This window comes from Rhinoraja longicauda, chromosome 4 (genome assembly GCF_053455715.1).
Source record: "Rhinoraja longicauda isolate Sanriku21f chromosome 4, sRhiLon1.1, whole genome shotgun sequence".
In the NCBI taxonomy this organism is placed as follows: domain Eukaryota; kingdom Metazoa; phylum Chordata; class Chondrichthyes; order Rajiformes; family Arhynchobatidae; genus Rhinoraja; species Rhinoraja longicauda.
This window is the reverse complement of record NC_135956.1, coordinates 64,896,771-64,924,586: the sequence shown is the minus strand read 5'-3', so window position 1 is coordinate 64,924,586 and position 27,816 is coordinate 64,896,771. Positions and strand designations below refer to the sequence as shown.

General features: G+C 45.5%; 1 protein-coding gene across 5 annotated transcripts in view; it reads right to left on the bottom strand.

Moving 5' to 3' along the window:
• Positions 1–27,816, bottom strand: part of oxr1a (oxidation resistance 1a) — a 279,319-nt gene that overhangs the window by 189,857 nt on the left and 61,646 nt on the right. For all 5 annotated transcript variants that reach the window (XM_078397885.1, XM_078397884.1, XM_078397888.1 and 2 more), the window contains one exon: positions 22,741–22,937. In XM_078397885.1, coding sequence (XP_078254011.1) covers positions 22,741–22,937 — 197 coding nt within the window. The remainder of the gene's footprint in view (positions 1–22,740; positions 22,938–27,816) is intronic.

Genomic DNA, 27,816 nt, shown 5'->3' with positions numbered 1-27,816 from the left:
ACCTATTGCCACAACAGGCCTATGGTTGACACCAATTTTCCCTGGCCCTATGCTCATTCCTGGAACAACTAGATAAGACACCTGCATCTGACTCCTATTCATAGACTATACCACTACTTTAAATACCATTATACCAACCAAGCTCATGTCCAAACCTGTGGAACTTGGAGTCAGCAGTCCCTTCTACAACTGGATCCTCGATTTCCTGACCAAGAGAATACAATCAGTGAGGATAAGTGATTAATCATCCTCCACGCCAATCCTCAACACTGGTTCCCCAAAAAGATGTGTTCTCAGCCTCTTACTACACTCCTTATACATTCAGGATTGTGCAGCCAAAAAACCAAACCAACACAACTTACAAGTTTGGAGATGACACCAATGTAGTGGGCCAGATATCAATAATAATGAGACAGAGTACAGGAAGGAGACTGGGAACCTTGTAACCTGGTGCCAACAACCTTCCCTCAATGTCAGCAAGGCAAAGGAGATTGTGATTGACTTCAGCAAGTGAAGCAGTACACATACCCCTGTATACATTGATGGTGCCAAACTAAAGATAGTTGAAAGCTTCAAGTCCCTTGTAATAAATATCACCAGCAATTTGTCCTGGACCAGCCACATCGAAGCTATGTTAAAGGAAGGGTTAGGAAGTTTAGCATGTCCCCAACAACTCTCACCAACTTCTACAAATGCTCCGAAGGAAGTATTTATCGGGATGCATCACAGCCTGGTTGGGAAAGGGGTCCATCCAGGACTGCAAGAAATTGCAGAAGGTTGTGGACATAGCTAAAACCATCACGCAAACCAACCTCCCTTCCAAGGCAAGGCCAGCAGCATAATCAAGGACTAGTGTCACCCCGGTCACCGCCTCTCCCATCAGGGAAGAGGTACAGAAGTTTGAAAATGCTTACCTCCAGATTCAGGGACTTATCTTCCCATCTGTTATCTGGTAATTGAACGGCCCTCCCATCAGCTAGAGTGCAGTCCTGACCTCCCATCTACCTCATTGGACTTTAATCGGACTTTATCTTGCACTATATGTTGTATTCTTTATTAATTTCAACAGTGCCAACAAACAGAATAAAGCCTGGACTGAAAATGTTTCCAAATAAAGGAAGTCATATCCCCCCCCCCACTTTTCATCCTGCACATGCTCCCTGCTATATCGGCCAGGCATGTGGAATGTCTGCTCATCCTCCCTCATCTCTGAGTTGCCAACCATTGAAGAGAACCACAGAAAGTACCAAAGACTTTTGACTCACAAAATCAATCAGTGGAATTGAACCAGGGACAATTTGAAATAGTGCAAATGAGTATTCTTTCTGCCATTAAATCCACATTCAGCTGTGTGCAGTTAAAAAAAGATAGCTGGGTGTCGAGTTGCAACTTGGCACAGATGTCATCAAATCAGATCTTTCTCTGTCTAATCTGCCTTCTGTAGATATTTTTGGTCCACATGAGCAGAATATGCACTAACATCTTACAGCAACAACTGCAAATGAAAAGAACATGTACATTGTAGTTTCTATATTGGAATCAATTCACCACTTAAACTCCCAAGCAATGAGTGGGACGGGTCAGATTTTGCATCCTTCAAACCTAATAATATACCCACTGGTTTCCAAATCTTTACGGGTTCTCTTATCTCAGTTAATAATTGAAGATAACTCTGGCATTACCTAAATAAAGCCATCTCTACGTAATGCTCCCAATGGCATTGAAAAGTTGCCCCACAGTTTTGGGCCAAAACTATTCTATTTTTAAATATTAGAATCTTTGAAATGCTTATCTATCACTGCTTATCATTGTTTTTGTGGTCTGAGATATTTGAAAGCGAGGGAAGGGAAGTGGCGGCGCTGCGCAGAAGCTGCAGCTCACATGCAGTCCATTGGTCTTTTGTGATTTTTGTTGTTTTTTGTCTTAATTGTAGTGTTTAGATGTGATATAGTGTTTTTTGTGGTTGTATACTATGTGTGGGGGGGGGGGGGAACTGTAAAATTTTCTCTTCCGATCGGAGAGCCGACCTTTTTTTCTGGGTGGTGTCTCTGTTCCTGCTGCGGCCTACCATTGGCCAAACACCTGGAGCTGGCGGCCTCCAGCTGGGACCACCTGGGCTCTGGTTCGCAGAGCCCACGGACCGGACTTACCATCTGCGGAGCTGGCTGCCTTCGGAGGCTGTAGTGGCGCTGCGAGTGCGGCTGCGACTCGCCTTCGGAGGCTTCGGTCGCAGGCCGCGGGCCAAGTGGATATCGGAAGCTCGCAGGCCCCTGGGTGGGGGCCAACATCGGGAGCTCCGGCAGTGTCTTCGCCCGCCCCGAATTGCGGGGCTTGGGTCCGCCAGTTGCGGACCTTTCACCTTCCGGCGCGTCCTGAAATAGGCCGCAGGATTTTTCTCCGCCCGGCGGGGCTTCAATGTTGGGAGCCACGACCGCCCCGACGTGCAGCGGCAGCGTCTTCGCCCGCCCTGAATCGCGGGGCTTGGGTCGGCCCGCGGCGGACCTTTCACCGTCCGGCGCAGCCTGGAACAGGCCGCGGGATTTTCTCCGCCCGGCGGGGGCTTCAATGTCGGGAGCCCCGACCGGCCCGATGTGGCAACTTCAACAGCCTGACCGCGGGAGAAGACGGCAGGGGAAGAGAAAAGACATTCTGGCCTTCCATCACAGTGAGGTGACTGGAGGAGACTCAGTGTGATGGATGTTTCTTTTTTTTGTTTTGTGTTGGTTTGTGATTGTGTGTGTTATTGCTTCTTTTTATTGCTCTTATTGTTGGACTGTGGGTAACGGAATTTCGTCCAAAAGACTTGTTTTTTTGAATGACAATAAAAGTTATTCTGATTCTGATTCTTCTTCTGAAACCGCATGCCTAGTTTCATAATAATCACCACATACATCTCCTCTCTTAATCTTCAGTCTAACTGGTATTGCGTGATATAGTCCATTGTAATCATTTAACTTAGTTAAACAAAGTTCTGTGAATAAATTACCAAGGGCAAAGAATGGATACAGAATGTTGAGAAACATGACAAATCTCAACTGATTGTGTATTCTTTGAGAAATCTACAGAAGGGACGCTCCCCAGTGTTGGAACAATGCTGTAGCAAAAGAATCCACAAAACAAATGGAGTTCGTGCACAAGCCTTCAGAGTGTGATAATGGCAAGTACACTAAACTTTAATAATGCAGACACAAGGAACTGCAGTTGTTGATTTACAAAATATGGACATAAAGTGCTGGAGTAACTTAAGCTGCATCACTGGGGAACAAGAACAGGCAATATTTTGGGTTGGGACCTTTCTTTAGTTTTCAATAATATTGTCAGAGACGTACTCTCAGATCTCTCATTAACACTTCCCCACGCAAGAAACCATTAGTATTATTTCTGAAAATATATCTATATTACATTTAATTTCCTAATGACTTGGTAAGGACATCTTTTTAATTGGAGTTTGAAGAATGTTTCTTGATGTAATTGAATGTTTGTTGATCACGATTCCTGTCTTTCACTTTGAGACTGTTAATTTTACTACACATGTATATAGAACTAAAATTACATGTCTCATTAAAATTGCTAACAAAGTTTACAAATAAATTCCAGGATTAAAGGGCTAACAATTATTGACCCAGACTGTGATGAAATACCACTTACACAACCAACAAGGCAATTAGACCATAAATAAGATTTCCATGGTCTGTGATTAAATTATTATGTGGTCTACTAAGACTGAGCATATTAGCCCCTGAAAGACAAGCTTAATCTTCATGAACTTGTGAACACCAAGTCATTTCAGAAACACAGGTATTTACTGAAGAATGTATAAAGAACAGAAAGAATAATGTGATTTTTGATCATTACTCTGATCAATCAAGATAGCTTCTATGTAAAACAATTTAATTCCTTTAAAGATAAATTATTCTTTGGCAAGCTTTCCAAACCGAGAACATGGATGCGAACAGTTATGAGCGAATGTACTTTTTTCATATAATAAAGATCTGACATTTTCTCATTAAAGTTAGTTGATGGACTCACAAAATGGAATTAGCAAGGAATCAGAAACAGAGGATATTAACATTCAAATCAAAACCCAGGAAAACTGCTCACTGCAGTGGCTCTGTAAGTTGACGTTAGTTCTTGAAGTCCCAGCAGTGTGCAAAAATCTCTCAATATCAAGCAGTTTCATTTAATTAGCTAAACTGAGACAAGGAAGTAGAATTTCTCCTGGAGCTTATTCTATGCAGTTATAATCTGGATAACGAGATAAGACTAAAATATAAGCAAATTTCAGACCCCAGGATAAGCAATGATGTGATTGGCTTCTATCCAGGCTCCTCCCCATTTTTAAGTAATATTTTTGTTCAACTTTTCAACATATTCTATTAGTAAAAATGAACAAAAGACTTCTACAGATCAAACACATTTGCATGGTCATTTAAGGACAGCACAGGGGCATAGCGAGACAGCTGCTGCCTCACAGTGCCAGAGATCTGGGTTAGATCCTGACTACGGGTGATGTCCATACCTGTCCGTACATTCATCCTGTGACCTGTATGGGTTTTCTCTGGGTGCTCCAGTTTCCTGCCACACTCCAAAGACATACACATTTGTAGGTTAATTGGCTTTGGTAAAATTGTAAATTGTCCCTAGTGTGTAGGATAGTGTTACTATATGGAGTGATCGCTGGTCAGCGCGAACATGATGGGCTGAAGAGGGTTAAAGGGCCTTTTTCTGTGCTGTGTGACTCTAAGGCTCAACACTTTCTAGCGATTCTAAATGTCTCCTTAGAACTTTGAACATTTTGATCATTGATTACCGAAGGGTGTTTCTGCGCTGTATCTATCTAAAGTCTAAAGTCAATGACACAAACTCTGATGTACAAATAAGTCCTACAAACAGTTGCACCAAATTCTAGCCTTGCTGTTATTGATGTAATATTCCAAGATATCACAACTATAAAGGAACAAAGGAGCAAGGTATCTCCCAAAATAAGTTCTGGTCACCCACCTGCAGGATGTGGAGGATGCAGAAGAGGTTTACCAGAATGCTGCCTGGAATTGAGGATATCAGCTGTAAGGAGAGGTCGGACAAACATGGATTGTTTTCTCTGGAACGTCAGAGACTTGATAGAAGTATATAAAGTTATGCAAGGCATAGATAGGGTGACAGTCAGAACCCCTTTGTCAGGGTGGAAATTTCAAGGACTGGAGGCAATAGTTTCAAGGTGAGAGGAGAAAAGTTAAAGGAGAAGTGCGAGGCAAGTATTATTTTTTTAAACACGGAGTAGTGATGAAGGCATACATGCCACCATCAAATCTGTCTCCACTACTACCTCTGGAATGGGCTGCCAGGGCTGGTGGAAGCAGATATGAAAGTGCCATTTAAGAGTGTGGCGCGTCGGTAGAGGCCCGAAATAAAGGCAAGGAGCCAGGTATTTTGGGGGCGTTAAGGTTTTAATAGTCGGTTATCAGACGGGTCGAGTCTGCCGGAATGGCTTCGCGCCCAAAACCTTGTCCTTATATCTCTAGTACCGGACCGCCCCCCTGGACTGGTCCATTCCCGTGCCGAGGGGTCGGTAGTGGTATGGCCCGACCCTTGGGAGCCGCCACAGGACCCCCCCCCAGAACCGGAGGCACAAAGCGCACTGGTGGTCGCACAACCCGACCGGACCGCGTACGGTAATCGGTCGACAGAGGGGCCGGCGAAGGCACAGTTGGAGGGACAGGTGGTGGGTCCCGGAAGGGTGGGCGACCTCGTGGCCGAGGCTGGGCAACCCGCACCGGTTGGTCAATGTCTAAGTGGGCCGGCTTCAGGTGGTCAATTGACACGGCCTCCGGCCGGCCCCCCATGTCCAAGATAAAGGTTGTCTGTCCGTGCTCCAGCACCCGGTACGAGCCCTCATACGGCCTCTGGAGTGGCGTCCGGTGGGCATCACGGCGCAGGAACACAAAGGCGCAGTCACGGATGGCCGATGGCACGTAGGGGCGGAATGTCCCATGGCGGGACGTCGGCACGGGTGCGAGCTTGCCAACTCGCTCTCGGAGGCGCTGTAGGGTGGATGAGGGCGGTTCCTCTCGCCCCGGCAACGAGGGCACGAACTCCCCGGGCACGGTGAGCGGTGACCCGTAGCGAGCTCCGCTGACGATGAAGCCAGGTCTTCCTTGGGCGCAGTCCGGATGCCCAGCAAGACCCATGGTAGCTCGTCCATCCAGTCGGGGCCAGAGAGTCGCGCCTTCAGCGCTGTCTTCAGCTGCCGGTGGAACCTCTCCACCAGGCCGTTTGCCTGCGGGTGATAAGCCGTGGTGTGATGCAGCCGCACGCCCAACAGGTGGGCCATGGCCGACCACAGCTCGGAGGTGAACTGTGGCCCCCGGTCCGAGGAGATGACCACCGGCACCCCAAAGCGAGCAATCCAGTGCGCGGCCAACGCACGAGCGCATGTGGCTGTTGATGTATCGGCCAACGGTATGGCCTCCGGCCACCACATGAAGCGGTCCACCACCGTGAGGAGGTGGGTGATGCCCCGGGACGGCGGGAGCGGGCCCACAATGTCCACGTGCAGGTGGTCGAAACGTCGGCAGGGTAGACCGATCTCTTGGAGTGGCGCCCGGACGTGGCGTTGAATCTTCGCCTTCTGGCACGGAATGCAGGTGCGGGCCCAGTGGCCAACCTGCTTGCGCAAACCGTGCCACATGAACCACGCAGCTACCAGTGCGGTCGTCGCCCGGATGGATGGGTGAGCCAGCCCGTGGACCACGTCAAACACCCTCCGGCGCCACGCGGCCGGGACGATGGGGCGCGGCTGACCTGCCGACACATCGCACAGTATCGTCGCTCCTCCGGGGCCGAGGGGAACATCCTCAAGGCGGAGGCCAGAGATGGCAGTCCGGTAGGCGGGCATCTCCCCGTCCGTTAGCTGGGCCTCCGCCAGGGCAGAATAATCAATGCCGGGCGCCACTTCTAAAACGGCATTGATGGCGGGGCGAGATGAAGCGGATGGAGGTAGTGAATTCAGAGATGTACGCCAACTGGCGCTGCTGTCGGGCAGACCATGGGTCGGAGACCTTTGCCAGGGCGAACGTGAGCGGCTTGTGGTCCGTGTAAGCGGTGAACGGGCGGCCCTCCAGAAAATAGCGGAAGTGACGAACGGCCAGGTACAGGGCGAGGAGCTCGTGGTCGAAGGTGCTGTACTTCCTCTGGGCGTTGTCGAGGTGCCGGCTGAAGAAGGTCAGGGGGCGCCAACCCCCGTCCGTCAGTTGCTCCAGTACGGCACCAACCGCCAACTCTGAGGCGTCCACCGTAAGGGCTGTCGGGGCATCCTCCCGTGGGTGAACCAGCAGCACAACCCGAGCCACGGCCTCCCTTACGTCGTCAAATGCCGTTACCGCCTCGTCGGTCCATACGACGTTCTTACGCTTGCCCGCCAGCAGCTCGTATAGCGGCCGCATGATGTGGGCCGCGGATGGCAGGAACTGGTGATAAAAGGCCACCATGCCGACGAACTCCTGCAGGCCACGCACCGAGGATGGACGGGGAAACCGGCGGATGGCGTCTACTTTGTCCGGCAGGGGAACCGCGCCTTGCGAGGACACACAGTGGCCGAGAAAGTCGATTGTGGCCACGCCAAAGCGGCACTTGGCGAGGTTTATAGCCAACCCGTGCTCGCTTAGCCGCTGAAAGAGCTGCCGGAGGTGGGCACAGTGCTCCTGCCGCGAGCGGCTGGCTACCAACATGTCGTCAAGGTAGACAAACAGGAAATCCAGCCCGCGACACACTCCGTTCATTAATCGTTGGAATGACTGCGCGGCGTTCTTGAGGCCGAACGGCATCCGTACGAACTCGTAGAGTCCGAACGGCGTGATGATTGCCGTCTTGGGCACATCCTCCGCGTGGACCGGGATCTGGTTGTAACCTCGCACCAGATCCACCTTCGAGAATATCGTGGCCCCAGCCAAATGGGCGTTGAAGTCCTGGATGTGGGGCATCGGTCCTCGGCGGTAGCGACGTTCAGCCGCCGATAATCCCCGCAAGGTCTCCAGCCCCCGTTTGCCTTGGGGACCATGTGGAGTGGGGATGCCCATGGGCTGTTGGAAGGGCGGACGATCCCCAAGGACTTCATCGTGCGGAACTCCTGTCGTGCCAGGCGTAGCTTCTCAGGCGGCAGTCGGCGTGCTCATGCGTGGAGGGGTGGGCCGGTAGTTGTTATATAATGGAACACCCCATGCTTGGGGGTCGACGACCGGAATTGCGGGGCCATAATATCGGGAACCTCCGCCAGAACCCGAGTGAAATGGGAGTCCACGGACGACAGCGGGCGTATAATGGGCTCATTCAGCCGCAGCGCAATGGGCCACATCGTGGCGGAGTGGACCAAGCGCTGCTGCCTGACGTCCACGAGGAGAGAATGAACCCGCAGAAAGTCAGCCCCGAGCAACGGCTGGGAGACGTCGGTGATCGTGAACTGCCACGTGAAATGACTGGCGCCGAAAACGATGTGGACCGTGCGGACGCCATAAGTCTGAATGTGGCTCCCGTTTGCCGCGGTGAGGATGGGCCCCCGCTTCCCAGAACGAATGTCCAGCGGCGAAGGGGGCAGGACGCTCAGCTCCGCCCCGGAATCCACGAGGAAGCGGCCCCCGGAGCGCCGATCCCAGGCGAAGAGGCGGTGAATCTGGCCGGCCGCCGCGGGGACTATTGGCAGCCGGCCCCGGCGTTTCCCGGGAACGTGCACGGCTGGCGGCATTGTCGGGCTGCCGCACCCCAGCGCTGCTGGTGCTGGCTGGAGCCTTCTGGTGTGGGACTGCAGGTGCATGTGCGGGTGCAGGACCCGCAATGGCCACCGGGGGCAATCTCGCAGGCCTCCTTCCACAGCTCCCCCGCCCGACCGGAGAAAATCGGGCGCTGCTGGAGTGAAGCTTAGTGCGCTGACGTCATCACGGCGCCCCACCCACAGCGCGTCCGCGCACCTGCCGAGGGCCCGGGTGTCTGCAAAGGAGGCGTCGGTGAGCTGCAGGCGAATGTCGGCCGGCAGCAGGTGCAAGTACGTATACTCGAACATCAGGCATGGTCTGTGCCCATCGAGTAACGTGACCATCCCCTTCAGGAGGCTAGATGGGCGCCGGTCACCGAGGCCTGGCATGTGGAGGAGCCTTTCGGCCCGCCCCATTCGGGTTAGCCCGTAGGTTTGGAGCAGCAGCTCCTTAAGGGCTTCATATTTATCGTGGGCCGGGGGGTCCTGGAGGAACTCCGTTACCTCTTCGGCCGCATCCTGGTCAAGGGCTCCCACCAGGTGGAAGAAACGGGTGTCATCGGATGTGATGCCCCGCAGCTGGAACTGGGCCTCCGCCTGGTAAAACCAAACGCGAGCCCGGGTGGTCCAGAAGGTCGGGAGCTTGATGCCTACCGCGTCGACAGCTGGGGCCTGGTCGGCCTGCGAGCTGGACGGGCGGTCGGCTTTTGCTCTTGTGCCCATCATAATATGAATGGACCGTCGAGGTCACCAATGTGGCGCGTCGGTAGAGGCCCAAAATAAAGGCAAGGAGCCAGGTATTTTGGGGGCGTTAAGGTTTTAATAGTCGGTTATCAGACGGGCCGAGTCTGTCGGAATGGCTTCGCGCCCAAAACCTTGTCCTTATATCTCTAGTACCGGTCCGCCCCCCTGGACTGGTCCATTCCCGTGCCGAGGGGTCGGTAGTGGTATGGCCCGACCCTTGGGAGCCGCCACAAGGCTCCCAAGTATCCATGTATACAGGTACATGGATATGCAGAGAATGGAGGGATGTAAATCGTGTGCAGACAGAGGAGATCAGTTTAACTTGGCATCCCCATGTTTGGCATAGCCATTATGTGCCAAATGGCCTGTTCCAGTGCTGTACTGTTCTATGTACTAAGGCTTGGAAGGAATCACACCTGCAGGAACCATGCCCACAAAATCTACAGAGGCCAAGACGCCTATCTTGATGGCTCAAAGTAATAATGTCTGTCGTGGCTAAGACCTGCCACATTCTGCAGACAAACTTGCCATGATCAATGTCACAATTTCCTGTCATCCTGTCATCAATGCCTCCAGATCATTTTCAACATCGGTGGTGATCTTTGCCATTTCTCATTGCTTCCTGCTCAACATAGCATTAGAGATGTCAATGATAATCTATACTTGAGCAAAGGAAAATGTCTCAAATTTTCTCTGTTCAATACATAAGGTTAAGCAAAGGATTTTACAAGATTGCAAACCTCACCTGGACTCGGGCGAGGATGGATTGTATGTCGGCCCATTCCTTTCCTGGTCTCTTCACCAACTGCAAAGACTATAACTCCCTTGGTGTTCAGGGAATGATTGCATGAATTATTCATTCTTAGCATCCAACTTGCCTTTAGTGCACTGTTCCTGTCCTGATATATGAATCTTTGGGAGAGAACCACCTTCCCACCAATTCCAAGCCCTACATATCCCTCTGTGTTCAAATTATACAGCACAACTTACCACTGCTGCAATGAAAACCATATGAGCACTTAAGCACAAAACATCAGAGAAATTCACCAACACTCACATGTTAAGAGTTTTTAACTGCTGGAAGAGTATTTTCCTGATTTCATCTTCATCCCATACAGATTCATTTTCCAGGTGCACATATTGCATGATACCATTCTGGGTTAAGAGCAACATTACTGCCGGGGGATTTAAATCATTGGCTGAGAAGGTGCTCCTTGGCAATTTTTCTGGCATTAATACAATTCCGTTAATCACATTAACTTGATGTATGAAAGTTGCATGAACAGCAAAAGTCACAGAACAGCATTATCATGTTTTTCTGACATTACCGTGTTCGGTCCCCCCTATTGATATGTTGGAAGCTCATGTGGATCTCAGTACACAATATAGTATGTCTGAAGGGTATCAAACCGAAACATCATCCATTCCTTCTCTCCAGAGATGCTGCCTGACCCGCTAAGTTACTCCAGCATTTTGTGTCTACCTTCAACATAGCATGTTGGGGATGTTGCCTCTGAATGAATGGATGGATGCGGCAGTGGTCGAAGGTATGGTACAACTGAAGGCAGGTTAAGTCGGGTTTATCTTGCTTGCAGATAAACAGGCACAGAAAATCAGATAAATGTGTAAATTATGCATAGATTACACAAAATTGCTAAAAGATTGTGCAAAAAACAAGTCGTTGGTGCTGAAATATAATTGGAAAGAAAAAACAAGCACACAAGCATAAGAAAAACAGTTGTGCAAGTGATGGACCGTAGTTTCCATTGTAAAGGAAGGATTAGGGTTGTATTGGTTGGTTCAATAACCTGATAGTTACAGGAAAGTAGCTGTTCCTGAACCTGGTGATGTGAGACTTTGGGCTTTTGTACCTCCTGCCAAGTCGTAGCAGTGCGAATGGTAGCCTGGCCCAAATGGTGGGGATCCTTGATGATAGATGTCATCTTCTTGAAGCAGTGCCTCATGTAGATGCTTTTGTTGGAGGGGAGGGATGTAGCCATGGTGGATCAGGCAGAGTTCACCACTCTGCAACCTCTTCATTCCTGTGTTTGGAATGCCATACGAGGCCATGGTGCAACCAGTTAGGATACTTTCCACAGTACATCTGTTGTTGGAGTGTTCAGAGATCTCAAATAGAACAGTGCTCACACAAGGTCCAGCCGAACATGGACAGGCTGATGAAGAACGCCCAGAATAGATGCATTTTTTATTCAAGGGGGGCACAGAGACCTAGCAAACCTACCAAAAAAGCAAACAACTGGTAAGTAATCTAAAATAAAAACAGAAAATGCTGGAAATACTAGAAGGTCATGTCCTTCAACCTGAAGCGTTAGTTTTGTTTCTTTTCCCCCACAGATAAAGCCTGGCCTGCTGAGCATTTCCACCATTTTCTGTTTTTATTTTAGATTTCCAATCTGTAATGTTATTGATTTTCGAAAAAGTGGTGGGTTTTGCTAATCTGAAATTAAAAAATAAACAACTGGAAATACTCAATCGAAATGTTCTGAGAGAAAGGTTATGGGCAGGAACCTTTAATTCTCTTCACAGATGCCATCTGACCCGCTGAGGTTTTGCAGCACTGTTTCTATTCATTGTGGAAGGGAGTTGCCAGAGAGAAATCTGTCAGCATGATGGAAAGTCGCTGAGCACCTGTTCTGTGGGAAAGTCTACAATGGTTCCAAATCCCTGTGTGCTGAATAAAAGTAGAAAATATCTCCTCTGTCTAAGCGTAGCGTTTGAGTGTCCTCACTAATGCAACAGTGAGATGAGGCAGAGATCTTCTGCAGCAGCCTGCAGTGATCCAGGGGCAAGGAAGAAAGGGTGACAATGACCCCGATTCTGATTTCCATAGCACTTGAGGTTTATTTGCGATCGGAGCAAACGGAATTCAGTTTGAGTGCTATCCCTTTAAATAGCCAGGTTTCACGGTAAACGCAATTAAGAAACATTGGTTGGTTAGTGAGGAGATGAACAGTCATTGCTCTGTCCAGTGATGTTAAAAATCTCACCGCAGAAGATTTTTGCGGGTTGCACCTTCTGTTATATTACATGGAGGAGCTTTACACTGAAAGAGACGAAATCTGGTAAGAATGAGATTCCAGTTGGAAAACAAGATAAATTTCTCAACTGGTGGGAATGGCACCGTTTTTGTCTGATTTGGAGAATTTTTGGAACCAAGGTATGTAGGTTAATTGGCTGGGTAAATGTAAAAATTGTCCCTAGTGTGTGTAGGATAGTGTTAATAGTGTTAGTGTGTGGGGATCGCTGGGCGGCGCGGACTTGGTGGGCCAAAAAGGCCTGTTTCCGCGCTGTATATATATGATATGATAAGTCGTCAATCTGAACTCCCGGGACTAGAGATAAGAGCACACAATATAGGCTAACGTTTCAGTGCACAGCTGAGGGAATAGTACATGGTTGGTCTTCAATGAGCTGTCAAAAACGGCCTCGCTGCCTGATTAAGAAAAAGCTGGCAAGACCCTTTCATGCTAAAAAAAACAACTGGGATGTCGATAGTAACCCACTAATGCTCTGACATTTGTCAGTGAAGAGCTTTAGACGCGAATTCACAATCTCACTGTCTGCATTAGGGAAGAGTAGGATTTTCCAGGTTATCTTGGGAATTATACATGTGTGCCTACCGAACGAACTCTTGCAATTTCAGCAGCTATCGACCACAGGTAGTCACCAGGGTCCTCCTTGGTCACTTCCTCCTTGTGACCAAAGATTTGCTCTTCAAATCACAGTGTGGATTCCATCCATCCAGTGGAGGTGAACATGATCTCCACTGCATGACAACTCAAAGAAAGATGCCTTTTTATGTTCTCAGTATATTCTATCACTCCATCGATCACGAGAGTCTGTGGAGCAACTGTCCTCAGAAATGTCCTGCAGAAATTAATCTCCATTTTAAATTTGCTTCATGATGGCATGCAACCCATGTTCACAACCAGCATGACTACAACAGAGCCAATCTCAATAAAGACCCATTTAAAACAAGGCTGCATACTTTTTTCACTATTTTTGCATAAATACTATACTTCACATCCAACAATTTTCCTGCAGGTGTGAAGCTAACCTTCAAAACTAATCAGAATCTATTCAATCTAGTCAAACCTCACTCAAGAACCAAGGGCAAAGTCACCCAAATCTCGTAGTCCAAATGCAGAATGCTTACCTTGTGTCCACTCAGTGCTGACGCACCAGGCCATCATCAACTTGTTTATCGAAGCATCCGAGAGGATGGGCCTCAACATGCATAAGACTGAAACTCCTTATTAACATTAGAAACTCCTGCATCACATTTCTTTACTCCAATAACGTTTCATGGCAAGACCCCAGAAAACGTGAATCTCTTCACATATCTAGTATATCACTTCTAAGTGAAGGAAAATATTGATGATGAAATTCACCACCACTTCAATGTGCCAACACAACCTTTGGTTGATTGAAGTAAAGGGTATTTGAAGATCAAGACGGCAGGGCCTAATAAGCAGCAGTGATCCCTACCCTCCTAAGTGTTTCAAAGCCTGGACTACCTAGATTAGGCATCTCATAGCACTGGAAATATAATGCCAATATTCATAAAACACAAAATCCTCCAAACTTACTGAAGGATAAAGGAACCAACATCCCAGGACAACGTCCACAGCACTGAGCTCTGCTCACTCTTTATCAGTTGCATTGGACAGGCCATCTTGTTCACATGGTTAACACTTGACTCCCAAAGGAAAAACATTAAGAATGTGCTCAAACCATCCGTGAAAAAATCTGACACCTTCCATGAATGCCTACCCCATGACCACTCAACAGATAAGTAGCCTTTGAAATGGTGTTGTGAACCACGGGTCTATGCATCAGGATCATAAATAAGTCCTGTGTAAATGTCATAAGGTGCTCACCACTTCACAAAGTACCTGCCTGCCACCCCTGTCAGGCAGCTACTGCTTCATCTACGAAAGGGCTTGCAGTTCTTATATTGGCCTCATCAGTCACCTCAGAAGCCACAAAACCACAGAAGAAGCAAGTCATCCAAAAAGAGGAAAACAAGATACTATCTTTCCTCTGCATTTTTTGAAGAACACGGACACACATTGATCCGTTAATTCACAAAAACAGCCAACCTCTTTTCTGTTTGTGCACCTTTCCATGACACTGTTCAGCATCAGAATAAAAGTGTTTTTTTCTCTTTAATTCAAGAAAAAAGATGTTTTGACATGCCCTGGAAAAGCAAGTTTGCTCTTTATATTTGACATGTGCTCCTTGTGAATGCAATTCTTGCTGTTAGGAAAATTAACCTTCCAAACTTTCACACTGATTTATAGGAATCATGCCAATTTCCAGCAGCAGATGGAAATATCAATGCTTTTAGACTAACATGTTAATCCTTGCAGTCTTTTGATGAGTTATTGCATGGTAAGACTCAAGGAATGCACATGGAGGACACTATTTAAATGGAGATTGATTTGAAATGATGAATAAAATTATAACAGTTGCTAGGCAGGATATGCTGTAATTGTTGCTGTTGTGCAGTGGAGGGCATATTGTATCTCACTGCAGATCTTTTCTAGGCAGCACACTTTATCAAATATTCATTAACAGTGTAACCAAATATCTGGAGGAGCATTACATTAAACCTTCCTTTTCTTTGGTTTGGAATTAAGCACTAAACAGAAACAATATCACTCTTGGACTGGAAATAAGTAGCTCAGTCCATTGTACTGTGATTTATCATGTTCCAATAGGCTTTGTAAATGAAAGAGACATTTTTATTGCCAATTTTATTTTTCAGTTGGGAATCTCTAAAGTACATTTCTTGTTATTTTTCAGATGCATTATTTCCCACATTTTACCCTCTGAACGTGTCATATTCCAATGAGCATTTGGGATCTTAAGGTTTGAAATTCAATGAAGTAAGCCACTGAAATGACTGACTTAAAATGTATTTAAAACCTTCTCTAAACTTTGCCATTAAGCATAATTAAAAGGTTTTGCAATTTGCTTGCTGTTATCTCTGAAATTTTAAATGAGACTGCCGGCTTTGTCCATGGACCAGAAATTACACAAATTATTTTTGAAGCACTTTAATTTTTCAATAAGCACATATTAAAGCACACTGGGGGAAAAAACTTGCACTTAATAAGTAAATTTGGATGTTATGTGCGTCCATTGCATGCACAAGCATAAATCAGAAAACGACAGCTGAATAACAATCATCACCTGGTTAATCTACCACCTTTCCCATGACAGATTTCAATCAACTTGTTCAGCACAACACAAGGATCAGATCCAGAATCTTGCTCGAAGGTCTATATCAATCTCAATCCAGACTGCAGCCAAAATTCACTGCCTGCTGAAACAAACCTGTGCCAGAGTGGAGGCCTGACAGAACTGAACTTCTTCACCTGAGAGGCTTCCTGTCAGGCAGGTATGCTAGGTGCTTCGAGCTAGCCGTACCAGGTGGGCTAAACCGAAGATAAATGCTGGAGTTACTCAGCGGGACATGCAGCATCTCTGGATAGAAGGAAAGGGTGACATTTCGGGTCAAGACCCTTTGGGCTAATTCCAGTTTCTAGGCTTTAGTATGAACATTTTCTTTGCATACTGCATCTCTCACACAGGCAGAGGACTAAGGGGCTGAAATTCCTTTTATCTAGAAAATGGATTACTCCCAAATACAGGTGTTCATCTTGCACCCGAGTTAATGCCAGTGTGGCACAAATGTGGCATCCTACTCTTATCCTTGTTCAGATGTGGACATGTATTTGGATTGCTGAACACCATTTCTTCACACGAGGTACAAGAGGAGGGCGTGCCACCCCTTCCCAGCTCGCTTCAACCACAACTTCAACATCCCTGTGGATGAGCTAGGGCAGAGGAGTAACATCCACACCAGGGTTTCCAGGAAGCTACCTACGTAGAACATCAAGAGCGGCAGCATGAGGTGGTGGTTTAAGTCTGCTTTGGGAGCAAAACATTTATTGCAGTTTCAAAGTAATGCTGAACGATTTTCAGTGCTCAATGGCACCATAGTAGAGTTAGAGCTCCCTCACTTGTACAGCTGCCATAGGGACAGTGAGTGCATGGAGGTCTGACCACCTTCCCAGTGCAAGTTCAGCAACATCGATGTCCTTGCACCCATACAGTTAAGATCACACAAATCCAGGCAAGCCTTTTGTATCCCAGAGACACAAGAAGGTGCAGATGGGGGAAACTTGAGCAAAAGACAAAATGCTGGAGGCTGCAGATGCGGGAATCTTTAGCAAAAAACAAAATGCTGGAGGAACTCAGTGGGTCAGGCAGTATCTGTGACGGAATGGAAAAGACAACGTTTTGAGTCGGGACCCTGCTTCAGACTGATAGGGTCGGGGAGAGAAAGCTAGGAAAGAGTGGTGGGGTCAGGGCAAAGCCTGGTAAGTGATAGGTGTAGACAGGTGAGGGTGGTGGGGGGGGGGGGGGGGAAGGGTGTGGTTGGCAGACAGATGGAGGAAGTCACATCGGCTGGGGTGAAAAGTAAAGCCGGAGGGAGGAAAATGTATCAAAGGAGACAGTGTGGGTGGAGCCCAGTTTTGTGGAATACATACTTGGGCACCACTTGAGGGAAATTTCCAGGTGTTTGTGCAGCACTGAGTGAGTGAGTGAGTGATGCAAATTGGACGGTGGGGTGGTTCTGAGAGAACTGGTGGGAGGGGAGGTGCGACTGCAGATGGTGGGACGGCGAGGATTGTGAAGGGAAACAGGAGTGCGAGGGCAAGGCCGAAAGGAGTTCCGAGGAGTAAGGGTGCCTGGGCTCTCAACTTGTTGGCGTTGCGACTTACAGTGATGGACACAAGATCAGATGATGGTGGAAACGTGAACATCAAATACAGTGGGGTGTAGGGCCATAGGGATGCTGGTAGCAACTCAGTTTGTGGCACTGCTGAGGCGTGGATGATTGGCAATGTTGAGAGGTGGTACAGTACGAGGGGAAGAGCTTAACTTTAGCCAATGATGCCTCAGATTCCACATCAGTGGGTCAGACTGTTCTTTAGAACGTAGCAGCAGGAAATTTTGAACATTGAAATTTAGTGCAGCAGAATCAACATAGTTGTGTCAAATCTTTAACAAGAAAACATTTTACAAATAGATGAGTGTTTCTTGAGGATGTATCAAGAAGGCTAGGGTAGATAAAGAAAACTTAATTGGCACAACCCGAGGACTGGCTAACAAACAAAGCACAGGGATGGGATAAATGGATCACGTTCAGGTTGGCAGGCTGTAATGAGTATGGTGCCAAAGGGATCAAATGTCAGGACTCAACAATTTACAATCTCTATTCATGACTTTGATGAATGGGCCGAGTATACAGTCAACAAACTTTTTACCGGCAAAAGACAGGCGTGATAGGAAATATCGAGAAGGACACAGCGAGTTTACAAATTACTATTGATAAAGTGAGTGGGGGGAAAAAAAAGAGGTGCATTTTAGATTGAACATAACTTCAGGAAAGGTGCCATCACTTACTTTGATGGGAAGAACGCAAAGGTAGATTATTGTTTGGATGGAGAGAGACTACAGGAAACTGATTTACAGAGGAAGCTGAAGGCTGCCTTTCATGAAACACTGAAAATTAGTATGAATGTATACCGAGTGAATGGGAAGATAAATGAAACATTGATCTTTTATTGTTATGGGGATAGGGTACAAAAGTAAGGAAATCCTGACACTTGTGCAGGGCTTCAGTGAGACCATTCAAGGAGCACCTGATACAGTTTTAGCACCCTTTTTTAAAGGATGTATATATTTGCATTGGAGGAGATTTGAGAGAATATTCATGGCATGATTTCTGGGATTAAGGTGTCTTACAAGAAAATATTGAGCAGTCTGGGGCCAAACTCTTTGAGGTTCAAAGGAATTGTGCTGATCTTAATGAAACATAAGATTCTGAGCGTTGAATACTATCAGGACATTGCACCTCATGGAATGTCTAGAACCAGGAAGCAATTTTTTTAACCACTTCTCCTTGTTGGATTGATGGATGATGGCACTACTCATTGTCAAATACTCCAGTCCAGAAAAAGAGTCTTAGCCGAAAATATCAACTGTCCAATTCCCTCTTGGATGTTGCCTGACACGCTGGGTTCCTCCAGCAATTTGGTTTTGCTTCATCTTCAAGGTCATTACTGTCTCGAAATGTCTGAATCCATGACAACACTCAAGTAGCTCTGTATCATCCAGAAAATGCAATCCACCCTGTCTTAATTGTTATTTCAGCCCACCACTGAGCAATAAGACTACAGTATGGATCTTTTACAAGATACATTGCAGCAACTTGTCAAGGCTCCTTGGAGTGATTGCTACATAAATAAATGATTTTTACCAAGGAAAAGAGCAAAGGCAGCAAACAATCAAAACGCCAGAACTTCCTCCTTAACAACATGGCATAAGGAACAATTACAATGGTTGAATAAAAAAGGCAGCTCATGAGTTGGAAAAAAACTGCAGATGCTGGTTAAAATCGACAGTAGACACAAAATGCTGGAGTAACTCAGTGGGTCAGGCAGCATCTCGGGAGAGAAGGAATGGGTGACGTTTCGGTTCAAGGCCCTTCTTCAGACTGATGTCAGGGGAGGGGGCAGGAAAAAGATAGAAAGTAGTCGGAGACAGGAAGACTAGTGGGAAAACTGGGAAGGGGGAGGGGAAAGAGTGGGAAAACAGGGACTATCTAAAGGTAGAGAAGTCAATGTTCATACCGCTGGGGTGTAAACTACCCAAGCGAAATATGAGGTGCTGTTCCTCTAATTTGTGCTGGGCCTCACTCTGGCAATGGACAGAAATGTCAAATTGGGAATGGGAGGGAGAGTTGAAGTGCTGAGCCACCGGGAGATCAGGTAGGTTAAGACGGACTGAGCGGAGGTGTTCAGCAAAACGATCGCCGAGCCTGCGCATGGTCTCCCCAATGTAGAGAAGTTAACACCTGGAACAGCGGATACAGGAGATGAGGTTGGAGGAAGTGCAGGTGAACCTCAGCCTCACCTGGAAAGACTGTTTGGGTCCTTGGATGGAGTCGAGGGGGGAGGCAAAGGGACAGGTGTTGCATCTCCTGCAGTTGCAGGGGAAAGTACCTGGGGAGGGGGTGGTTTGGGTGCGAAGGGACGAGTGGACCAGGGAGTTACAGAGGGAACGGTCTCTGCGGAAAGCAGAAAGGGGTGGAGATGGGAAGATGTGGCCAGTAGTGGGATCCCGTTGGAGGTGGCAAAAATGTTGGGGGATAATATGTTGTATGTGACAGCTGATGGGGTGGAAGGTGAGGACAAGGGGGACTCTGTCCTTGTTACGAATAGGGGGAGGGGGAGCAAGAGCGGAGCTGCGGGATATTGAAGAGACCCTAGTGAGTGCCTCATCTATAAATGACTATCTTCTCATGTTTGATAAGGGAGGGGCAACAAATGCTGACCTTTCCAGGTCGAGTCTTCCCTTGTGTACAAAACATGCACAAATCATTGTTACTTAATACACTGATATACAGAAAAGGGGGAATTTACACAGCAGATAATTATATATGTAACTTCTGAGGAAAATAAGAAAAAAAACAATTTCACAGAGCAAATATGTTGTAATAACAAAGAAGCAACATACCATTTCATTCCATGTGATGGTGTTCAACTCCATTGTACATTTGGGTGAAAATTGATTTTTTAAAAATAGGCTTTCTGCTGATGCAGCCAGTAACTTTCTAGTGTCGTCAGTTAATGAAAGGTAATACACATTAAACAATAACTCTGTTTCTTCTTCCACAGATGCCTAACAAGCTCAGTATCTATAACATATTCTGCTTTTATTTTAGATCCAGCATCTGCAGTATTTTGCTTTTGCTTAACTCTTCTGACCAGTATATTCCTTTGTTTAATATCAATTTGCATTATAGACAATAGACAATAGGTGCAGGAGTAGGCCATTCAGCCCTTCGAGCCAGCACCGCCATTCAATGCGATCATGGCTGATCACTCTCAATCAGTACCCTGTTCCTGCCTTCTCCCCATACCCCCTCACTCCGCTATCCTTAAGAGCTCTATCCAGCTCTCTCTTGAAAGCATCCAACGAACTGGCCTCCACTGCCTTCTGAGGCAGAGAATTCCACACCTTCACCACTCTCTGACTGAAAAAGTTCTTCCTCATCTCCGTTCTAAATGGCCTACCCCTTATTCTTAAACTGTGGCCCCTTGTTCTGGACTCCCCCAACATTGGGAACATGTTTCCTGCCTCTAATGTGTCCAATCCCCTAATTATCTTATATGTTTCAATAAGACACCCCCTCATCCTTCTAAATTCCAGTGTATACAAGCCTAATTGCTCCAGCATTGATGTTAAAAACATTGGTACAAGATGAAATTTTGCTTTGATAGTCCATGCACCTTACCTACAATTGTCAATTTGGCTCACAGATAAATAGCAGTATCTTTGATGTGATCCATTGCCCAACACGTATGGAAGCAGTTTTGAACTTCACTTTTATATAATATCATGCAGAAAGTAAGTGGAGAAATTGTAATGTCATCCTGACATCCCTAATTAAGGTCCAGAACTTCTGCATTTTAAGCACAGGTGCATAATTCCCCATTTGTGGTCAGTGAGAATATCCCTTCTGTGGAGATAGTCACATATGAGGAAGATTGGGCTAATCAATCTCATTGACACTGGAGCCATGTTCTGAGGAAGAAGAACGGAAACCAATAATGTACAGCCTGATGCCAGACACTGTTTACTCAACTTTCCATAATTTCTCTCCAACAGATTTTGGGTTTGGTTGTTCCATGCTCTATACTGTGATTGCATCCAGCATTTAATGCTTTGAGCTGTCTTGCATCAATTAGCATTGGGAATACATCCAATTGATGGAGTTGCTATTAGCACAGTAAAATAAGTTCTGCTTCCAGAAGCTTATCTCTGAACAGGAAACAACTGCGCTAGTCATGTGCACCATTTGTTCCTATTTTATGTCAAAAATGACAATGATCAGGTGGAAGGACATGTGGAGCTGCACTTTGTATTGGGGCTGATAGGAAGTATTAGGTACTGAGCAGGGTGGTGGTGTGGCTGAAAGTGTTGAAAGAAGGATGGAAAAGTCCAAAAAAAAGGAAGCAATTACATTTTAATAAGATTGGTGTCTGAAATAGAGTAGAAAGGCTATTTCATTGTAATATGTTAATCTTGTTTGGCCGAATAGTTCAAGAATTCATTCACATATTCTTTCTACTCACAATATTGTAGATTAACGTGCATCATCTTTATGGACAAATCAGATCCATTGTGAAGAAACAACATACACATCAGGTACAATCCAAGTAGCTGATATCAGGGTTCCGGATGGAAATCCCAAAGTTTAGCTATTTTGAATGAAACTCAGGATCTTCTAGCATACACTGTTCCAGACCTACTGACGGGTTTGGAAGAGCAAGCCTGTCATTCTATTCTTTTGAAGGGCCTCACAAGGAGCCCCCAGGAATCATCTCTTTGGTTTTGTGCCAGGTAAGACCAGGCGGGCATAGAATACGAGATCCCACCAGTTTCTATGGGGTCTTGACCAATAATTAAGGGGAAAGTGAGACTGACCCTCTGCAAAGGATACAGGTAATATAGGTGTGAGGGGACTTGGGTAAAGATTCAGGACATTCCATTCAGCATAACATGTCATTGTGAACAAATAGATGACTGCAGATGGCAATCTATTTGCGATCATAATCCATAATAATTCCCAGGACAAACTGCAAATACAATTGACAGGATTCCTCCCCCCAAAAAGGGCAATGCTTTGTGTGGAGAAAAATATATTTTTTATAGAAATATTTATACATCATACCCAAAGTGTGATGTTTACATATATAAATGGTACAATACTCAATTTTGTCACTTGAACAATTGAATAGAAAATTTGGTATAAACTGATAGTGAAGATAATGCAGGTTAAAAGTGATTATAACTACTCCACACAAGTATAATATGAGCCATAACATCCACTCAACTAGAAACAGATTATAATGCATAAAGCTTGTATCAACTGGTAACCAACAAGCAAGTCAATCACCTCTCTCTTAAATAAACCACAAGTTTAAGTATATATTTCTCATACCACTGAAATATAAATATTTCCAATAAAACGTGAAATAAATAATATCTACTTTCCTGACACTGGCAATGTCAAGACAAATATTTTGTGATGGCTGTAAACATGGTTTGCAAAAGCTGAAGCTGAGACTATGCATCACAACACCTACCTACTGTATAATATCTCTGGAGTTCGCTTCGTTTAGTATTGCGCCTCTGTGTGTTGGCGCCATTATTCTGCGCCTCTTCTGGCCTGGTTGTCTTGAGGACAGCAGGTACTGGGTCAGATTGTGATGATGGATGAGGTGCTATCGGACTGCTATATCCTGCGGCAGTCATGTCCACTGACTGGGACTTTTTCTTTAATCTGCAATAAAGGACAAAGTGAGATATTTCTTCAAGTGAATAAGTAGTATGGCACAATTTCTACTATGCCTTAAACATTACTTATTGTGATATTAAAAGTCATAAATCACAAAAATAACAATCACATCATTATCTAATTAAAAGCTTGTGGTTTTCCATGCACTTATTAGCTTTGTGACAAAATTCTACTTCACAAAAAGTTTGCTTTATTAATCTTATCAGATCCTTATCACTTCATCTGGGTTCTTTTATGCCTGCTTATAAATTTACAGCCTAGCTGATAGTTCGTAGTGAGCAAAATCATTGTTTCTTCAACACTTGAACTCCCAAAAAGCTTATTCACTGAATTTACTACTTTTTATTTGGCATTTGGGTCACATTTATTTCCCTCTCATTAAAGGCAAGCTTTTGCTTTAAGGTTCCAATGGCTTCCCGTCAGGAGAAGATAGACGTCATAACATAAAGGTATATCCTATCACATTAAAACCTTTTAAACATTGTAAACAAGAGCAGGGGCGGGCCATATGGCCAATCAGACAGATCATGGCTAGTATGATCATTGCCTCAACTCAACTTTGCTGCCTGTTCTCATAATCCTTGATTTCCTTGTCATCCAAAATTGGTCTTGGATAATGCTTCATGACTTGACATCCTCAGCTACTGTGGCAGAGAATTTAAAAGATTCACAACCCTCAAACAAAAATTCCTCCGCATCTCAGTCTTAAATGGATGTCCAGGATATTCTGATATGATGCTTCCTGTTTCTAGAAAGTAGCAGCAGTGACACAAAAATCTCAATGCACCTACCATATCAAGTCTCCTCAGAAACATTATGATTAATTATGATAATGATAAATCTTGTGTTTTATGACTGTTGACAGATCAATTTCCCTCCTGGGATAAATAAAGTTCTGTTGTATCGTATCGTAGTAAATATGCAGATGATACTAAGATAGGTGGAGTAGTTGATAGTGAGGTAGATTTTCAAAGTCTACAGAGAGACTTGGGCCTTTTGGAAGGGTGGGCTGAAAGATGGCAGATGGAGTTTAATGCTGATAAGTGTGAGGTGCTGCATTTTGGTAGGACAAATCAAAATAGGACGTACAGGGTAAATGGTAGGGAATTGAGGAATGCAGTGGAACAGAGGGATCTGGGAATAACTGTGCATTGTTCCCTGAAGGTGGAATCTCATGTGGATAGGGTGGTGAAGAAGGCGTTTGGTATGCTTGCCTTTATAAATCAGAGCATCGAGTATAGAAGTTGGGATGTAATGTTGAAATTGTACAGGGCATTGGTGAGGCCGAATCTGGAGTATGGTGTGCAGTTCTGGTCGCCAAATTATAGGAAGGATGTCGACAAAATGGAGAGGGTACAGAGGAGATTTACTAGAATGTTGCCTGGGTTTCAGCACTTAGGCTACAGAGAGAGGTTGAACAGGTTGGGTCTTTATTCTTTGGAGCGTAGAAAGTTGAGGGGGGACTTGATAGAGGTTTTTTAAATTTTGAGAGGGACGGACAGAGTTGACGTGGGTAGGCTTTTCCCTTTGAGAGTGGGGAAGATTCCAACAAGGGGACATAGCTTCAGAATTGAGGGACAAAGGTTTAGGGGTAACATGAGGGGGAACTTCTTTACTCAGAGGGTTGTGGCTGTATGGAATGGGCTTCCGGTGGAAGTGGTGGAGGCTGGCTCGATTTTATTATTTAAGAGTAAATTGGATAGGTATATGGATAGGAGGGGATTGGAGGGTTATGGTCTGAGTGCAGGTAGATGAGACTAGGTCAGGGAGAATGGTCGGCGTGGACTGGTAGGGCCGGACAGGCCTGTTTCCATGCTGTAGTTGTTATATGTTATATGTTATATGTATCATTAAAAATAATTTATCTTCTTTGCCAGATAGCATAAATTCAATCTATTCTGACATTCCTATACAACAACCCTTTCATCCCAGAAATAATTACTTAAGTTATATTTATTTCTGCCAGTTATGCTTTCTCCTGTTGGTATCGTGTAAGTAATGCCAGAGAGAAAAAAGGTTAAAAAAAAAATACAGACATATTTTAAAGTTTGTACTTAATTTCTGTAGTTTTGTTTCATATCCAGTGCACATGAAAATTAAGCAATACTTTGGTCCATTATTTAGGAGGTAATAGCAGGCATTTAGAAAATTATATGACAATCGAACAGAATCAACATGGTTTTATGAAATGGAAATCATGTTTGGCAAGTTTGCTACTCTTCCAAAATGTGACATATTGAGACAAAGAGGTGATATATTGAGTGCATAAAGGAGAACTGGAAAATTTAGAGTATTTAGAAGGCAGTGAGGAAGATTCCATATAAAAGATTACTGTGCAAAATCAATTTGGGGTTCTGAATAATATATTGGCATGGATGAAGAGCACCTAACTAACAAAAAAAACCCAACTGGGGATGAATGGGTAATTTTTAATTAGCTACTATACTGAGTACTGAAGTGCCACAGGGATCATTGCTGGTGTCTCAAATATTTACGATCTATCTTAATGACTTGGATGGAGGATCCAAGTCTACAGCAGCCAACTTTGGTGATTATGCATAGATAGATGAGTTAGCAAATATTGTTGGGCACACAAAGAACCTGCAAAGGGATATCGTCCAGTTAAGTGAGTAGGCAAATGACAACTTCAGTATCAAAAAAGGAATTGGACCTTTCCAATAAAGGAATATCTTTGATATTTTGAGAACAGAAACAGGAACATAGTAGATATGTTGCAAGCATCTTTTAAACATTGTAATTATATCTGTTTTCACCACCTCCTCTGGCAGTTCATTCCACATAACCATCACTGCAGGTGTGAAAACATATCCCTCAGATGTCCTTTAAAATTTCTCCCCTTTCACTTTAAACTGGTGCTCACTAGTTTTAGATTCGCCTGCCCAGAGAAACACTCTGACCATCTATCTATATTTATGTTTCTCATAATTGTATAAACCTTTACACGGTCACCTCATCAGCCTCTGTTATTCCTGTGAAAATAAACCCAGCCTAGAGAGATTGGATAATTTTTCTTTATAACAGCTCTCTATTCCAGACATCTCCCAGATCTCTTCTTCACTCTCTCTATTACAACCACACCCTTCCAATGAGGTGGTGACCAGAACTGTACATAATGCTCCAAGTACAGTCTAATCAATCTTTAGTATAGCTACAACAGGACATCCCTACTTATATTCAGTGCCTATAACCAAACTTTTTCCGCTGATCAATGTCCTGATCCAACCTAGACAACCTTCTTTCTTAATAGAGCAAGGAAGAGATGTAGAGACAAATTTAAAGGATTAGATTGGAGAAGAAGAGGGGGAGAATGCTGGGTATCAAAAACAAATGAGGTCCTAGTTGAAGCAGTTGTAATCATAATATTAATTACAGGAATTTAGAATTCAAAGGAATCCAGCTATCATGGAACATTGAAGAGTACAGCGCAGGAACAAGCTCTTCAGCTCACAATGTCCATGCTCAACAGGATGCCAAGTTAAACTAATCTCCTCTGACTGTATTTGATCCATATTCCACTATTTTCTGCATATCCATGTGTCTATCTAAAAAGTGGGCGGATAAATGGTTGATGGGATTTAATACAGAGAAGTGTGAGGTGTTGCATTTTGGGACATCGAACAAGACCAAGACCTACACAGTAAATGGTAGGCCTCTGGGTAATATTGTAGAGCAGAGGGATCTTGGAGTACAGGTGCATAGTTCCTTGAAGGTCGAGTCGCAGATAGATAAGGTGGTCAAAAAGGCTTTTGGCACTCTGGCCTTCATCAGTCAGAGTATTGAGTATAGCAGTTGGGAGGACATGTTGCAGTTGTATAAGACGTTGGTGAGACTGCATCTAGAGTACCACTAATTTCCATCCTGCTCTTAAATATACTTGGACCATTTCCGACATCTCCCTACCGTTTCTGGATCTCACCATCTCCATCACAGGAGACAGACTAGTGACTGACATCTACTACAAACCTACTGACTCCCATAGCTATCTTGACTACACTTCTTCCCATCCTGCAAAAACTCTATCCCCTGCTCCCAATTCCTCCGTCTATGCCGCATCTGCGCCCAGGCTGAGGTGTTCCATACAAGGACATCAGAGATGTCTTCATTCTTTAGGAAATGGGCGTTCCCCTCTTCCATTATAGATGAGGTTCTCACTAGGGTCTCCTCTCCACTCTTGCTCCCCCTTTCCCCATTCGTAACAAGGACAGAATCCCCCTTGTCCTCACCTTCCACCCCATCAGCTGTCGCATACAGCAAATTATCCTCCAACATTTCCGCCACCTCCAATGCAATCCCACTACTGGTCACATCTTCCCATCTCCACTTCTTTCTGCTTTCCGCAGAGACCGTTCCCTCCATAAGTCCCTGGTACACTCGTCCCTTCCCACCCAAACCACCCCCCCCCCCAGGGACTTTCCCCTGCAACCGCAGGAGATGCAACACCTGTCCCTTTACCTCCCCCATTGACTCAATTCAAGGACCCAAACTGTCTTTCCAGGTGAGACGGAGGTTCACCTGCACCTCCTCCAACCTCATCTATTGTATCAGCTGCTCCAGATGTCAACTTCTCTACATCAGCGAGACCAACGCAGGCTCGCCAATCGTTTCGCTCAACACCTCCGCTCAGTCCGCCTTAACCAACCCAATCTCCCGGTGGCTCCGCACTTCAACTCTCCCTCCCATTCCCAATCTGATCTTTCTGTCCTGGGCCTCGTCCATTGTCAGAGTGAGGCCCAGCACAAATTAGAAGAACAGCATCTCATATTTCGCTTGGGCAGTTTACACCCCAGCGGTATGAACATTGATAGTTCCTCTTTCCCTCTCTATCCCCTCCCCTTCCCAGTTC